The sequence below is a fragment of the Rosa chinensis genome, chromosome 1, assembly GCF_002994745.2.
Source record: "Rosa chinensis cultivar Old Blush chromosome 1, RchiOBHm-V2, whole genome shotgun sequence".
Taxonomy (NCBI): Eukaryota; Viridiplantae; Streptophyta; class Magnoliopsida; order Rosales; family Rosaceae; genus Rosa; species Rosa chinensis.
The window spans coordinates 39,142,677-39,160,588 of NC_037088.1; the positions used below are offsets into that span (position 1 = coordinate 39,142,677).

Genomic DNA, 17,912 nt, shown 5'->3' on the forward strand with positions numbered 1-17,912 from the left:
GAGTTCGCGGATATGTGGATCACGAAAATCGGAGTTCGTATGAGAAAGTTATGATCGATTGAAAAGTTGAGAAATTTCTATAAATAGCAAAAATTCCGGAATTTTTCATAAAACCCCAAAATTTCCCTTTTTGCATTTTCTCCCCCAGAATTCTCTCTGTTCTCTCTCCTCGGTGCGACCCGACCCGGTATGAAACCCAGCATCCCGACCCGACTGAATCTTTCAACTCCAGTCACCTCCGATGACCGGACGAGCCAAGGACTACTCAGACTTGCCTCATCTACTTCGTTGTGGTGGTGAGTTGATCGGTGCCTCGCTGGAAGTAGCAGATCGGAGAACCCAAATTTTACGCTTTCGGGATCAGACCAGAATTCCTGATTCCGGCATTCCCTCGGGCCGATCTTCAGCTTTATGGAAACTTCTTCTCCTCTAGATCACTCCCATACCCGCCTAGATGGACGATTCAAAGTGTAGAGTGAAAGATCAAGGTTTGAAGATTTAGACAGCTCTAGTTGAATCTGGAAACGTGATCGACGACCGAGATAAATTCAATTTGCAAGCTTGATCTAGGACGATCTAGACCGAATCTCGCTTAGCTCCAGGTATGAAGGTTTCTCGTCTCTTGAATACGAACAAGTTTGTAGTTGACGACTTTTGCATCGAAGGTGGTTGACCCAACGTTGACCACACACTGACCCGCCGCCGGCGGAGCGTGCAGCGTCTTTTCTGTGTTCTGATTTCAGTTTATTCGTCTACTCATCGATACGGTCGTTTTGATATATTATAAGGTCATTTTGGAGAAAGTTGATGCATGCTAGGGTTTTGGTTTTACGAGTTATCTTCGATTTGCAATCCGCGAGGATCCGACCGTTGGATCTTCGTATAATCTTGATAGGATGATCCCAAGGGCCATCCATGAGAATCTGACCATTGGATTTTCTTTTAAGTGTGTTATGAGTCAATTGCTAAGTTGGGATTGTATTTGATTAAGTGATTTACTGTTTTGTTTGGGCGGACAGTTGCAATTGTGATTTTGAGCTATATAGAAGCCGCAGCTGGATTAGAGGTGAGTAAATCTCACATGGTTCATTTACGAACCGAACCTTGTTAATGTATATTTATTTATTAATTGTGAAAATTATTTTATGAAAATAATATTTGTTTTTAAATAAAATGGACTTGATCTCTACAGTCCATGGGTAAGTGAAAACCAGTTTATTATAAAAATGAATTTCTCGATTTTTGGTGCATGTGAACTATAGTTGGTATTAATGGTCATTCCTGCATGAATGACTACGTGTCTATATATGTGAAATATATATATATATATATATATATATATGTGAAATATATATATTGATGGTGTGGCATTGTGATATGCATAATAATTGTGATTTTATTGAAGTAATTGTTTTGAACAATTACTCTTTACGGGAATGTAACATTTTGTGTAATTGGTGATTATATTGTGTTGAAAGTGTACATGAGTTATGAGTGTATCATGTCGAGTCATGTACGACTTTAAATGTTTTCGGATCTACGAATTCGGGTCACAGTAGTGACAGAGGCAATTATTATCGTAAGACTGAGCCTCGGCCGAGGTTAGAGGTTATGATTCAGTTAGAGCTCTAGTTTGTCTGCCATTGTATGTCCTGATGGGTAACAAGTAGGTTACTTGCAACTCATGGGTACGTGTTTTTAAAAGAGAATTTGGGGTGTATTCTTCTTTTAATTGTCCAATGAGGGACCTGAATTTCATATTAAAATGGGGAGTTGATTTTTATATGATTTTGTCACTTTAAGTGATGTATGTTACCCGTAAGAGGTAAGGATGTCGAGTTTTGAAATCGAGTCATTTTGTGTGATTCATTTATTTGGAGTTGAAGGATGATTTCTTGGTTTTGGCGGAAGTTGTTTGATTTCTTGATTTATTTTCCTTTTTCATTTCAATTGTTTTAATGTAATCTCCTGAACTAAACTATATGTAGAGATTACTATGGGTTCTTTGTTTGATTTAATGTAATCTCCTGAACTAAATTTCTATGCAGAGATTAATATGATTTGAATTGTGTGATTTTATGTGATCTCCTGAACTAATTTTCTATGCAAGGATTACTAATTTTTACCTAGTGTGATTATATGTTCGGTTGTGTTTGTGGAGTTAAATATTGTTGTTTTAAATTGTCTCACGAGTTGAGAAATTATAAGCATGCGTGACGTGAGTCACTTTAATTGAGTTTACTCATACAGGCTTAAAAAGCTTACCGGGCTTGTTGTTTGCAATCCCGGTGCACTATTCTATGGTGTAGGGTGTATTATGCAGGTTAGAATATCAAGTGATCATTGTCGAAGCTGAGGTGAACGTTCGGTAGCGTGGGTGTAGAATAGTGTTGACAATTGTAGTCTTCCGCTGTGTAGTGAGTTGGTGAGTGTGATTACTTATTGAAGTGTTGTTCAGTTTAATTTGTAAACTCTTAAGAATGAGTCGGAATTGACATTGTGAGCTCAGTTGGTTAGTTGCTTAATTTAAATGAAAATTTTTCTATGTGTTTTTTTGTTGTGTTTGTTTTCGTGTTTTGGATTTGAATTTATTTATTCAAAATTCAGGGCGTGACAAAAATAGTTGGGAATTTTAAATATTTTATAAAATAATTGGTCAACATATCAACAAATATTAAATTATTGTATTCAAATTTGTGAGCGAAATGTTCCACAGGGCAGACTTGCCTCCCTATCTTTTGGATAAGAATGATTGGAGTGTTTAAGGAAAACTGAATTGGGAGAGAATTGAATCGTACTTTCATTGATAATATGAGCCTCTATATATAGAGGATTACAAGCATAGAGATAGAGTTGTACATGGAAGCATAATCATACATTGATTGGATATCTCATAAGATTCTCCGAGAATATCTATAGTATAAACCCTACTTCAACTAGAGCAAGTAACCTCAAGTTTGGGCTAGACACACATTCTGGATTTACATGAACACTCCCCTTTGTGTCTCCCAAACATGGTGCTTCTCTCGTTGTCAAGTAACAAAAATCTTGTGAGATAAAAATAACCTCGGTCGAAGGGGAAAAAGAGCACGACACACCCTTCACGTTTCGAGACCATACATGTAAATATCTCCCCTTGATGTCTGCATCTCCCCCTGATGACTACGGTCATAGGAGTTCGGATAACTTTCACAAACGATGCTACCAACATGTTTCTCGAAAGTGGAATTTAGGCAATGATTTAATGAGCAAGTCTGCCACACTGTCCTCAGATCAAACCTTCACTTTGATCTTGAGGAGAGTCTGTTGTTGCTGATTATGCTTGGTGTTGTCGCTTTTGATGTAGCCTAGCTACATTTGTTCAAAACAAGCAGCATTATCCTAAATGCTCGTAGGCTTGTCTGTGGTAGACTTCAAACCACAATTGTTCGAACATGCGTAATTATGGATCCAATCCATAGACATTCATGAATGACATCGTGAAGAGCAATAATCTCTGCATTGTTCCAAGATATAGCGACTAGGGTCTATTCTGGAGACCTCCAAGATATCACGGTCTTTACCCAGGGTGAACACTTAACCATTTTGGGAATGACTATTGTGTGGGTCAGAGAGATACCCAATATCAGCAAAACCTTCCAAAACACATGTCGTTTTGGGATGGGGATAGTGGACGCAGGCTAGTGTTGGCGTCGTTCCTGGTGTGTGATGGGTCAGAATTCATCGTCTCTCTGTAGGGATAGAACAAGCCCATATCAATCGTACATCTCAAATACTGAAGGATATCTTTTACAACAATCCAATGGAGTCGCGTTGGCGCAAAACTATATCTAGCTAACAAGATCATGACAGATGAGATGCACAGTCTTGTGCATTGAGCTAAGTACAATAATGCGCCTATTGTACTCAATTAAGGCACTTCTGCCCCTAGCACATCTTCGTCATCATCCTTCAGACGAAGAAGATCATTTTCAAGATCAAGACTACGAACGATCATGGGGGTGCTTTGAAGGCGTTGACCCTATCAAAATGCCTAAGCATCTATCAACACGATGCTTAAGTTCCAAACAGAGACATAATCGTGTTCTCCCAAAATCGTTCATCTCAAATTCGGATTTCTAGTATTCAGCGGTTTCCCTAAACTCTTTAAGGGGCTTCCAATGAAGGTCATGTCCAACATGAACCGCGATAGAATCCGAAACTTGTTATAGAAACGCTTAGGCATATCCCTTCCCAATCAAGTAGTCACTTTAGTGAGCGTTTCAATCTCTTTGTAGAATGCGCTCCGTGGTCTAAAGCCAATTGACTTGGGTAAATGAAGTTCACCATGAACCTTCATGTATATTCCATATCTAGATCCCTATAGAGATATGTAGTGACCACATTTGTAAGCTGCATGATCAGTTATTCAGAAACTACCAAACTGACAGGGTAATGGAGTGCAATGACATCCATTACGAGAGAATATGTATCATCGTAGTAGATTCCAGGGGGTTTTGTGAGAAGCCTTGCTCCATAAGGTGAGATTGCCATATCTTTTTCTCATCACACTTTCTAACAAAGACCCATTAGTCAATAGGTTTTATGTTAGGAGGTGTTGGCATCACTAGCTCAAAAACCTTCCTCTTCGTTAGAGAATCCAACTTAACCTGGATCACATCTTTCCATTTAGGCCAAATTTTTCTACGTTGGCATTCATTCATCAACGGAGCGTGATTCGATATCATCGGACTCAACAAACTGATGCGTAACGAAATGTGCAACTACATCATCAATTATGATGGAGTTTCTATCCCACGTCTCATGTACACTAGTGTAAGTTTCATAGAGCTCTATATTCTTAGGAATAGGTTCTGAAGTTGAGGCATCCCCTAACGGTAACCTTAATCCAAAAGATTCTCATGAGACGGATTTTGAGTGTGGATGATTAAAGGATTGGGTTGTGCCAAGGTATCCTTCGAACCCACGAGCCTCCCATGCATCCTAGCTGGGGCCAAGGCCTATAACGCCGGAGTGCCACTTTCTTTGGCATTGGCACCGTACCTACCTCTGTGTAGGGTGGCGCTACGTCCTCTCATATGGACGTCCATCCTTGCAGGCATGTTTGCAGTAGATGTGTGATCTCGTCACTTTAATGTGGATCGAGATGAGACATAGTGGGGACAGATCACGACAATTCCAGTCGTTCCTGCTGAACATCTATGATCTTATCTCCCCCAAACGACGGGAATACTGTCTCATCAAAGTGACAACCCGCAAATCTAGCGGTAATGAGATCGCCTTGCAAGGGCATTAAGTGGCTAACGATTGTTGGAGTGCACTGTGGCGACGCAATTGGCACATAAATGGCTCACTCAAATATGCGTAAATACTAAATACTTGTACCCAATCACTAGCTGTAACGCAGAGATACATTGAGTGGCAGTAGGTTGTAGACGAATTAGCATAGCTGCATGCAATATTGCATCACCCCAAGTGGATATAAGGAGATTGATGCTCATTACCAATGTCCTGACTACCATCTTAATCATTTTCGCGAGACCATTTGGGTTTGTTCATGAGAATATGATGTCCAACATCAGCCCTATTGCAATATCCATCGAAAGTCTTCGATGTAAACTCTATAGCATTGTCAAATCGAATTGACTGAATAGGATGATCTGGGGAGTGAGCCCGTTGTCATATGATATTTGCTAGGAGTGTAATATAAGCAGCATTTACAAGTGGATAATGGTATAACACGTGACCAGTGTGTTTGCGTGTCAACCAACATCATGAGATATTTAAACGTCAGCAGGTTGGGTGAACTAGTCCACAGAATCCCCACGGACTCTATGTAGGAACAAAATGAGTATTTTTATATCCTTTGCATAGGACAGTCTCAGTCCTAATTTCCCTAAGGAACAGGCTTTGTAAAACGAGCGAGAGACTTTAAAAGCAACCAATGAGGATTTTGGTTGGGCCAAACCATCTGAAACGCTATTTGAAGCAAAGTTGGTGAATGCAGCATCACCTAGGGCGTCATCACCATGATGTACGCTATCCATGGCGGCATGGATAAGGACTATGCTAGCCTTAGACAGGTGGTGGACGGCGGCGGCTCCGGAGACAGCGGCGGCTGTCACAATTAGTCCGGGAATCAACTTTTGATTCATGCTTCATTTCGCTCGAAAGAAAGGATGTCCATGTGAAGTCTTTAGTAGACGGATCATTATATCAGGACTAGAATGACCTATCCTGTCGTGACAAAGTCAATATGTGTCTAAATCCAAGAGATCTTCTCTCATAACTTTATTAGATTTAATAGCTCGAATACTGACATAGAGTCCACTAGAGAGACACATAAACTTCTCTAAGATGCGCATTTGTTCGCAATCATTAGAGGTGTTGCAAAGGAACTCATTTCCGTTCTCTACATGCGTTTCGCATGGAATCCATTGGCTATTCATAGGTGTGATTTTCCCTAAGAGTGTAGAGAGTTTTTGTAACAATAATCAAGTTGCCATTTGGCAAGGGGAATTTGGGCAATTCCATGTCCTTGAATTAATACTGATGACCCAGCCATCATAGTCACAAAGTAATATGCTCAGAATCAAAAATGGAGTCATAATAAAAAGAACTCGAAATTTTATTCATAAGCCAACAGAGTACATCACTGTCTCTTAACCATTAGGAGAATCTAAGCCAAATGCTAGCTAATGCAAAACAAAGGTAGTCGTTTGACTTCTTTCTGTAACTCCAAAGTAAATATGACCAGGTGAGTAGAGAGATGTCGGTGGAGCAAAGCTTGCTTAAGTACCACTTATCTCAAAACCTTCCTAGACATCAAACTCATTTTGGATAAGCCCATGTGAAGAAAAACTAAACCAATGGCATTTACTACAAAGTATATGGCAGTTTCCTATTACATCTCTTGAAAAAATAAAGACTTAAACAGAATTGGCAATCTATTGATCCCAACCAGATTTGTAGTCTTCAACCCTTCACTCTAGATCATCTTCTTGATCTTCTTGTTCCACATAGTGAGCTTCTCTTGCTTCACAATATGCTTTGTAGGCGGTGACAATTTCTTCACGAGCTCTACAAATGTGTGCCCAATGACCGGATACTCCACATCGAGAACATAGATCTCTTTGCTCAGACTCATTGATTGAGGTGCTTTGAAAGCATCATTTAGATGGCTCCTAGTGTTGGTGCGCCACCAACATGGCCAGTGGTGTTGCCTCTCTCTCTCTTTCCACGTTGACCTTTCTGTTCCGTGTTCGCCTATTTTGGCGGTTACCTTCCGAAGTAGAGCGATAATATGGACCAGAATGTCTAGAAATATCCCTAAGATTAGGGTTTCGCTCTTAGCACCCTCTCTTAGGGGCGCAACTATAATTGGATTCCGAAATATGCTCTGTTTCCACAGATCTCGAATTATAGTTCTTTATAAGGATGTTATCATGCTTTTCAGCGACATTCATAGCTTTAATGAGCTCATGAAACCTTGTGATCCGTCCTGCAGTAACATCGATTCGATAGTTCTCAGCAACCATCAATGCAGAGACGGGGAAGGTACAGAGAGTCTTCTCAATCAACATCGCATATGTGATCTCTTTACCACAGAATTCCATTAAGGATTTAATGCGAAGTGCTTCCGAGTTGTAGTCAAGAATTGACTTGAAATCACAGAAGCGGAGGCTATGTCATCTCACTTCTAAGTCAGGAAGCAGGGAGTTGCGGACGTTGCCAAATCTTTCTTCGAGTGAGACCCACAGCCTTCTGGGGTCTTCTTCATTCATACACTCGTACTGGAGCGAATCATCCATATGACAAGTCATTAGGATGATGGCTTTCGCCTTATTTGCCTCTAAGGCTGCTCTATTTGCTTCCAAAGCTTGAGCTTGCTCAACAGTTAGCAAGTTCTGGCTAGGCTCGAGAATCATATCCAGGATTCCATCGGCCTTGAGATGCTGGCGGACATCATGAACCCACCTGTGATATCCAGAGCCAGTTGTTCCCAATGGAGCAAAGTCCAATTTTTTCAGGTTACTCATCCTGAAAGAGAACAAGAAATTAGGGTTAGTTTCGGAGCGAAAAAGGCTACCGCGAAAACAATAAAAATTGCTGGTGGGGCAGGCTGATATGGCACTGGTGCTGACGTGGCTGATGAAGTCAGCGGGCTTCTAGGCTTGGGTTAGTGGGCTTTTGGGCCAAGAACTTCTTCTTCTGGGCTGAAGGCTTGGGCCAGTTGTAGTGGGCTTCTCCTTCCTCCTTTTTTTTTCTTTTCTTTTCCTTCTGCCGGACAATTCAGTCGGCCGGTTCAGTGACTTTTATGTCGGTTTTCAAGGTTTTTCTTGCAGATCTAGATTTCTAGGATTGAGGTGCTATTGCTGAAAAAATTTGGTAGCAATTGGATGTCCGGAAGGCGGTAAACCGGTGGAATATTTGCTGCAGGTGGTTTGAAGATTCCGGTGCCCGGTTCGGTATGTTTTCGGCCGGTTCTGGATTCTTGGTGTCAAGGGCTTCAAGTTGTGTGGCGGAGGCAGAAAAGGGTTCAAGGTTTTGTATTTGGATTTAAGGTTTTAACTTCTTGAATCAGGGTTTGGCTATTTGTTTCAGGGTTAGGGTTTCGTGCTTATAACGTGTTTAAGGAAAACTAAATTGGGAGAGAATTGAATCGCACTTTCATTGCAATAGGGACCTCTATATATAGAGGATTACAAGCATAGAGATAGAGTTGTACATGGAAACATAATTGTACATTGATTGGATATCTCCTAAGATTCTCCAAAAATATCTCTAATATAAACCCTATTTCAACTCGAGCAAGTAACCTCGAGTTTGGGCCAAAAACATATTCTGAATTTACTTGAACATGGGGCAAATAATATATAGGAAACATGCATAGTAGCAGCAGACAGAAGTTGGAAAAACAAAAGAACTCAACTGACAGTTTCATAAAAGGCATAATTGCCAAATTCCTACCCTAGGTTGCACTTTATTATCAATTTGCTACCCTAGGTTTTATTTCAGCTAATTTGCTATCCTAGGTTTTCAAAATTAGCCAATTTGCTATCCTAGGTTTTATTTTAGCTAATTTTGGTACCCTTCCATCAAATTTGATACTCTAAGTTTTCAAGATTAACCAATTTACTTCCCTAAATATTCAAAATTAGCTATTTGTTAGCTTATATTTTCAAAATTAATTCATGTTTGGATGAAGAAGTTGACAAACTAATATGACGAAAATGTAGCAAATTTGCTAATTTTGAAAACATAAAGTAGCAAATTGGCAGTAATAATACTTAGGATAGCAACTTGGCTAATTGTGAAAATTTAAGGTAGTAAATTGGCTGAAATAAAACTTAGGGTAGTAAATTGACACCAAGGTGAAGCCTAAGGTAACAAATTGGCTATTAAGGCTTCATAAAAATAAGAATATGAAGCTCAGGCTCAAAGCAAATGGAGCAAGTTTGATTCCGGATTTTAATGCAAAATTATCAATTATCTTAGTTTTTTGAAAAATTTACAGTGATGCCGCTGATGATCAAATAACCCCAAACAAAGAGGTGTTTTACTCTCAGCCATAAATATGATCAAAGTCGTTTTCATTCCAATTACCCCGCTGTTTTGTCCAAACCGCTCATCCCAATTTCAACCTCTGCTCACAGAAGAACAAGCGTTATTTCTCTTTCTCTTGATTCAATTTTTCTCCGACGTAAATGCTTATGAAGTGAGCTATCGTGGCGTGGAAAAAAAATCTGATTTTAATTGGTAAATTTCTATTCATCGCCATTCGGTTGCAAATGGCTATGCAACATAGAAAAACACAAAGTCATAGTGATGGTGGCGTTCTCGAACGGTCATACCGGAGGTAGTGATTGTCCTAGTACTAGTATTGTCACACCCCAAACTCGGAGTATGACTTATAGGGTTCTTAAGCAAGAGGAATTGGGAAAATGACCAAGATTGACACAATCTTGGCCGTATAATTTGAAGCACTACTTTGGAAAGGAATTTGATTTAAAGAGAGAAAAGTAAGTAACATTAAAACAAATGAAAACTATATGTTAATCAAGCACATAATATATTATCTGAACTTGAAAACTGTAGGTGAAAGAACTAAAAACTGATTCAATAGTATTATGACCAAAGGGAGACATAAGTGGACTGGAAAGTTAAGGCACGAACAACTTAAATTTGGAGATTTAATAAAACTTCATTTGTGCAGCAATGAACTTGAAATTTTCTGCCAGATTCAAAGTAAACGTGTCAAAGAAAAACATACTAAATTTTCATGCAATTCGAAGTTTGGGAAGTTCGGCAAAGGTAGAACACAAACTGACTGAACTATGAGGTGAAAAAAAAATTGCAGCAACATTGACAACTTGGAAAATTAACCAACAATTCATTTTAAGTCTAATTGACAAGACAATAGTTTTCAAACAACCATCATAATGTCTAGTTCATTACACAAAAAAATCAGAAGTTAAATGATTCAAATAGATGTTCAAATCTCAACAGAAAGTCTGAAGATACAATAAAAATTCTGGAACTTTGCCAAAAGCATACTAGACTTGGAAAAAAAATCACCGAAGATTCACTATACACCGAAATATGATGAAACTTTCTAGATCCTTTGCTAACTAACAGAACAGTAACATGTCAAAATTTCAAGACATATGGAGATCACTAAATAGAGTAACACAAAGCTCAAAGTTCACATATTAGCAGCTTTCTCAGAAATTCAGCAAAGCTGTTTTTAAGTTCAATATGAAGTTTTAATTTTAAAGTTGGTCTGTTTTGGTTAAAATTACTTTGTGAGAAACCTTGAAGGGTATACTTTGATGCAATAGAGATTCATAAACCTTGTAGAGGACTCAAACAATGGAAGGGAAAAATAGGCTGCAAACTACCGAAATTTCTAAAAAAAAAGCATTTGATATTATAAATAAGAGGCACAACAAAAGACAAGCTTACAAGCCAAATGAATAGAACTGAACATTAGAGAGTATACATGGGAATATAAAGAGAATACAATCAACGTTACAACCTCATTTGGCTATTCATATATATCCCAAGTAAGTAGCCAAACCAGCTGCAATCTGGTTAGATGCATACTTCAAAATGACTAACATTCTAAGTTATCTACTGCAAAATACAATGTACTAATCATCGTATATGAATTAGCCTACAACTCACCAAAATATCTTGATCTTTCAACAATAGTCTGATAGTAAGTAGAGCAGTTTCATCTTCAAACAAACCAACTAACCATCACCTGAAATTTGAGAGGAGAATGGATGAGCAAAAACGATGCCCAGTAGGGGTTTCTAAAAGAAATGTGAAACTTCATTTGTCTAAGAGATCTGTCATAGCATTCTTGAAACGGTTTTCAACAAACTCTCAAACCACGTATACATTAAATAGCTGAAAACTATAAAATATTGTAGTAAGGTATGAAAGAGTTTCTTAGACAATAGCATAAACAAACATTCATTGAGAAATAGGTCTCTAACTTTCCAAATCAAAACAAAAGTAATTTCGTAAAATTCAATGTGTTTCTGGAAAGGAGTGTAGCATACCTTATCATACTATAATAACTCATCGCATTTACACCCTCACAAGGGGCTTCCCCAGGGAATTTAGGTCATTGTGCCCATAACAATTCAAAACTCATGGGTCATTGTGCGTGAGCTTTCACAATCATCATCCAAGTTACATACTCACCACTTCTATTTTCTTAAACCAAATATTACTAGCTTTTGATTTTCAAGCTCAAAGAAGCAATGAAGTTATTGCATGTAAGTTTGAAATCTGAAAACATAGCGTGCAGAAATTTCATTGGACAAAAAAGCAAGACAAGCACTACCATCAAGGATCTTAATTAAACAAAACAGCCTCTCTTTACTCGGTAACAAAAAAGATAAAACATGCAGTACCAAGTGATTGATCAATGCTTTCAAAACAAAGAAGACTGTTGGTTGAGTTTAACAAACCATTTTATCAAATTTCCTTTTACGTGAAACAAAAAACCAGTAGCTTGAAACTGATTTTCGCATAATCAAGTGGTTTTTGTAGTATCATGGGGCTCAGTAGCTTGCTCCAAATTGATCCCCTCCTTTTGCTTATCTAAAACAAAGATAACTCATTAAGTCTCAAACCAAACACAGATCCTAAGAAACTCCCTACTACTTAGCTTAAGCTAATTAGGGACTTTTATCATACACTTCATGTGGTAGAGTTTAAAAACTAAAATGCATGGTGAGATTCTTGCTATAATAGCAGCCCCACCAAAGTCCGAGAGAAAAAAAAAAAAAAAAAAAGACTAATTAGAGAAGCAATACAACTCAAATACTAAAATATTTGAGTTCCAAATTTTTGAATCGACATGCAAAAGATGCCGCTATACTAGAAACATTACCTCGAATACTGAAGGATGAACGCGGGAACTGTTAGTCCCTTCAAAAACCATGAGTAGTAAAAACACACATTAATAACAGTAGCTCAAAGGATTCTAAGGTCTAAGAAAAGAAACGTTTTTTTTTTTTTTTTTTTGAAGGTTCAGCACTTAGTAAAGCTTAAGCTTCCATAGTCTGCTATAAAGCTGATATTTTTTTTTTCTCCACTGAGGAGAAAATTATGAGGAGGACTAATGGAGTAAGTGTTTTCCTTATTCTGAAGTGGGCACATGCACTAGCACATAGAATACTGAAAAAAATAACTCGAAAATCTTGGGTATTACAGTTCATAATCGTGATTTACAATTAGGAACATGAACGATTCAGGTTTGACAGATTTAGCTTGTCTATTGATTTGATCTAGTTTGGTACCTTAAAACGATCCTCAAGTTGACTGAAAATTTACAGAAATGATCTACTAATAGGTACCTAAAACTAAACGGTTAAGATCACAATATGTGACTGAAAAGTTGTTCTAATAAGCGATTTCTTAAAACGACCAAATTAAATTTTTAACCTTGAACTTTACACAGAAAATCATGTTAGTCCTAATGTTTTAATTTCATCAGTGACACCCTTATGCTTACCAATTTGATCAGTCTAGTCCAATCTATCAATTTTAACTGTTAAGTACTGAGTGGCTCAAGTAGGTGTCACCTGTTTTTATGACGTGATGACTTGGGGTTGAATAATGACAACTGGATCTCAAAATAAAGCCAAGCCCAACCACCACGTTTGTCAACTGGATCCAAATTGTCATTTCAAGTCATCACAATGTCTTAAAAATTGTGGGTTATATTTGAGCTACTTTAGCACTTAACGGTCAAAATTGACAAAATTGACGGAGTGATCAAATTTATAAGCATATGGGTGTTGCTGATGAAATTCAAACATCAGGGACTGACATGATTTTTGGTGTAAAGTTTAGGGTAGTAACCTAAAAATATAATCCGTGTGTGTGTGTGTGTTTTTTGAATCCTTCAATGTTTAAAGAAAATTTTTATTTGAATATCAATCATAAGATTGAAGATGAAGAAATTTTCAATGTTCTATTTAATACTTTTATTAATGATTTATTACATAAACTCAAGTAAGAGCTAGAAATGACACTGTGATCTAAAGAGAAATCACCAAGAAGGAAACTAACACCACATTAATTTCTTAGGGGACAACATCATTATGATGAGGATCCTCAAATGGGAGAACTTCATCTGCATCACATCCCATATTTTGGTGTGGTTTGGGTTCACCATGTTCACATGCCATGGATTCCTTCGCATGCATTATTGTTCAACTTGGACATTTTGGTTTCATTTTCGATCACCTCCTCACTGAGATTCTCTATTATGCTATTAATCTCATCTAATTTCTGGTTGATAAGCTGCTCAAGATCACCCATATCCATCAGATTCAGATTCTGGAATTGGGGAATTCCTGTTGTGAGACTTTGGAACATGGTATGTCTCAATTCCTTCTCATGATTTTGCTTTCTTACTTTCTTCAATTGCTCATTCGTTTTAGATATCATCCCCCTCAGAAAGCTTTCTTGGTTCAACATCTTTTGGCTCTTCTCTATCATAGGCATGTTCTTGAATTTCTCAAGAACATTTTTGACTCTAGATGGAGAAGGCCAAACCTCAGGTTGAGAATCAAATGGGCTGTAAATAACAACACATGCATCAACTCCACAGAGAGTGCTCAATTCGCTCAACTTCTTCATCATACCCTTTTTCCTTTTCTTGAATGTAGTTTTCCTTGCTGAATTGTTGGTAATGTAGGACATTCTGACTTTCTTTCTAGCCATGGATAGACCTCACCAAATAAAATGAAAACAATGGATCTAAGATGGTTTACTTTCTTGACACCACCTGGTATATATACAAAGGGTTAAAGCCAAGATAGGCAAGTTGGTGAGGGGGTTATCAATTAAAACATATCCAACATATCCAATCTTTAATGGAATCTTTGTTGTCTGATTTATTGTGAATAAATGAGAATTTCACAATAATGGTAATTATAAAAGAGTAATTGATAAGATAACATGCAATGTGTGGCTGGTAAAACTTTATTAGCAAAACCAAAGTTGTAACATGATTTATTTTATAAAGTTTACCGATGTGAATTCATTGGATTCTTATTTCTTATTAATATGAATTTTTGTTAAATTGGAAATGAGTTTTAGGGAAACGATATTTGAGAGAGAATTGCTGTGTGTTCTCATTGATAATAGGGGCCTCTTTATATAGAGGATTACAATGCATAGAATCCGAATCATACTTGGAAATGTAATCATACATTGAATAGGAATATCTAGATTCTTCTAATTAAACCCTATTACCACTAGGTTCAGTAACCTAGAGTTTGGGCCAGACAAACAAATAAGGATTTACTTGAACACTCCCCTTTGTGTCGCCCAAATGTGGTGCTTCTCTCGTTGCCTCGCTAAAAACCTTGCCGAGTAACAAAAACCCAGTGGGACAAAAATAACCTCGGTCGAAGGGGAAAAAGAGCATAACACACCCTTCACTTTTCTAGACCATACATGTAGACACCTCTCCCTGATGTCTGCATCTCCCCCTGATGACTACGGTCATTGGAGTTCGGATAACTTCCGCAAACGATGCTACGAACATGTTTCTCGAAAGTAGAATTTGGGCAATGACTTAGTGAGCAAGTCTATCATACTGTCCTCAGATCGAACCTAGTTCACTTTGATCTTGAGGAGAGTTTTTTGTTGTTGATTATATTTGGTGTTGTCACTTTTGATGTAGCCTTTGCTTCATTTATTCAAAGCAAGCAGCATTATCCTAAATGCTTGTAGGCTTATCTGTGGTAGACTTCAAACCACAATTGTTCGAACATGCGTAACTATGGATCCAATCCATATACATTCATGAATCATTTCATGAAGAGAAATAATCTCTGCATGGTTCAAGGATATAGCGACAAAGGTCTGTTCTGTAGACCTCCAAGATATCACAGTCTTTTCCCATGGTGAACACTTAACCAGTTTGGGAATGACCTTTGTATGGGTCAGAGAGATACCCAACATCAGCAAAACCTTCCAAAACACTGATGTCGTTTTGGGATAGGGATAGAGGAACCAGGCCAGTGTTGGTGGCATTCCTAGTCTGTGATGGGTCTGAATCCATCATCTCTCTGTAGGGATAGAACAAGCTCATATCAATCTACGTCTCAAGTACCGAAAGATATCTTTTACACCAATCCAATGGTGTCGCGTTGGCACAAAGCTATATCTAGCTAACAAGTTCATTGCAAATGAGATATCCGGTCTTGTGCATTGAGCTAAGTACAATAATGCGCCTATTGCACTTAACTAGGGCATTTCTACCCCTAGCACATCTCCGTCATCATCCTTCAAACGAAGAGAATCCTTTTCAGGATCAAGACTACGGACGATCATGGGGGTGCTTGAAGGTTTGACCTTGTCAAAAGGCCTAAGCATCTATCAACACGATGCCCAAGTTCCAAACTGAGACATAATCGTGTTCTCCCAAAATCCTTCATCTCAAACTCGGATTTCAAATGTTCAACGGTTTCCCTTAACTCTTTAAGGGCTTCCAATGATGATCATGTCTAACATGAACTGCGATAGAATTCGAAACTTGTTATGGAAACGCGTGGGTATATCTCTTCCCAATCAAGTAGTCACCTTAGTGAGCGTTTCAACCTTATTGTAAAGAGCCACTTGACTTGGGTAAATGAAGTTCACCATGAACCTTCATGTGTATTCCGTATCTAGATCCCCATAGAGATACGTAGTGACCACATTTGTAAGCTGCATAATCAGTTATTCAGAAACTACCAAACTGATAGGGTAGTGGAGTGCAATGACATCCATTACGAGAGAATATGTCTCATCCTAGTCAATTCCAGGGCGTTTTGTGAGAAGCCTTGCTCCATAAGGCGAGATTGCCATCTTTTTTTCTCATCACGCTTTCTAACGAAGAACCCTTAGTCAACAGGGTTTTATGTTAGGAGGTGTTGGCATCACTGGCTCAAAAACCTTCCTCTTTATTAGAGAATCCAATTTAACCTGGATCACATCTTTCCATTTAGGCCAATCTCTCTACATTGGCATTCATTCATCAACGAAGCGTGGTTCGATGTCATCGGAATCAAACAAACTCATGCACAATGAAATGCGCAACTACATCATCAATTATGATGGAGTTTCTATCCCATGTCTCATGTACACTAGTGTAATTTTCAAAGAGCTCTGTATTCTCAGGAATAGGTTCTGACATTGAGGAGTGCCCCAACAATAACCATAATCCGGAAGATTCTCATGAGACAGATTTTGAGTCTTGATGATCAAAGGATTGAAATGTGCCAAAGTATCCTTCGAACCCATGGGCCTCCCACGCAACCTAGCTGGGGCCATGGCCTATAACGCCAGAGTACCACTTTCTTTGGCATTGGCGCCATGCCTACCTCTGTGTAGGGTGGCGCTATGTCCTCTTGTGGGGACGCACTTCCTTGCAGGCATATTTGCAACAGATATGTGATCTCATCACTTTAGTAGGGATCGAGATGAGACATAGTGGGGACAGGCCACGACAATTCCTGTCGTTCCTGCTGAACATTCGTGTTCTTATCTCCCCCTAATGACGGGAAGACTGTCTCATGAAAGTGACAATCCGCAAATCTAGCGGTAATGAGATCACCTAGCAAGGGCATTAGGTAGCGGACGATTGTTGGAATCTCATATCCAACGTAGTTGCCCATTTGTCTGTAAGGACCTATCATAGTGCGCTGTGGTGGCACAATTGGCACATAAATGGCTCACTCAAATATGCGTAAATACGATACTTGTACCCAGTCACTAGCTGTAACGCAGAGGTAGATTGAGTGGCGATGGGTCGTAGACGAATTAGCATAGCTGCATGCGATATTGCATCACCCCAAGCGGATATAAGGAGATTGGTGTGCATTACCAATGTTCAGACTAACATTGTAGTCATTTCCGCGAGGCCATTAGGGTGTGTTCATGGGAATATGATGTCCAACATCAACCCCAATGCAATAACCATAGAAAGTCTTCAATGTAAACTCTCTAGCATCGTCAAGTCCAATTGACGGAATAGGATGATCCGGGGAGTGAGCCCATTGTTGTATGATATGTGCTAGGAGTGTAGCATAAGCAGCATTTACAAGTGGACAATGGCACAACATGTGACCAGCGTGTTTGTGTGTCAACTAACATCATGAGATATTTAAACATCCGCAAGTTGGTTGAATCAATCCATAGAATCCCCATGGGTTCTATGTAAGAACAAAATGATTATTTTCATATCCTTTGCATAGGACGGTCTCAGTCCTAATTTCCCTAAGGAACGAGCTTTGTAAAACGAGCGAGAGGCTTTAGAAGCAACTAATGAGGATTTTGGTTGGGCCTGAGTGTCTGATACGCTATTTGAAGCAAAGTTGGTGATTACAACATCA

The 17,912-nt window shown here is 38.6% G+C and overlaps 1 protein-coding gene across 1 annotated transcript; it reads right to left on the reverse strand.

Annotated features, from left to right (window-relative positions):
- Nucleotides 1-13,498: 13,498 nt before the first annotated feature.
- On the reverse strand, nucleotides 13,499-14,565 carry LOC112181617 (agamous-like MADS-box protein AGL80). The gene has a single exon (XM_024319993.2). It carries the CDS (start codon nucleotides 14,248-14,250, stop codon nucleotides 13,702-13,704), a length of 549 nt encoding a protein of 182 aa, XP_024175761.1. The 5' UTR covers nucleotides 14,251-14,565; the 3' UTR covers nucleotides 13,499-13,701.
- Between the last annotated feature and the right edge of the window lie 3,347 nt (nucleotides 14,566-17,912).

Coding starts and splice junctions, on each gene's coding strand:
- LOC112181617 (XM_024319993.2), bottom strand. CDS start 14,250: ATGGCTAGAAAGAAAGTCAGAATGTCCTACATTACCAACAATTCAGCA.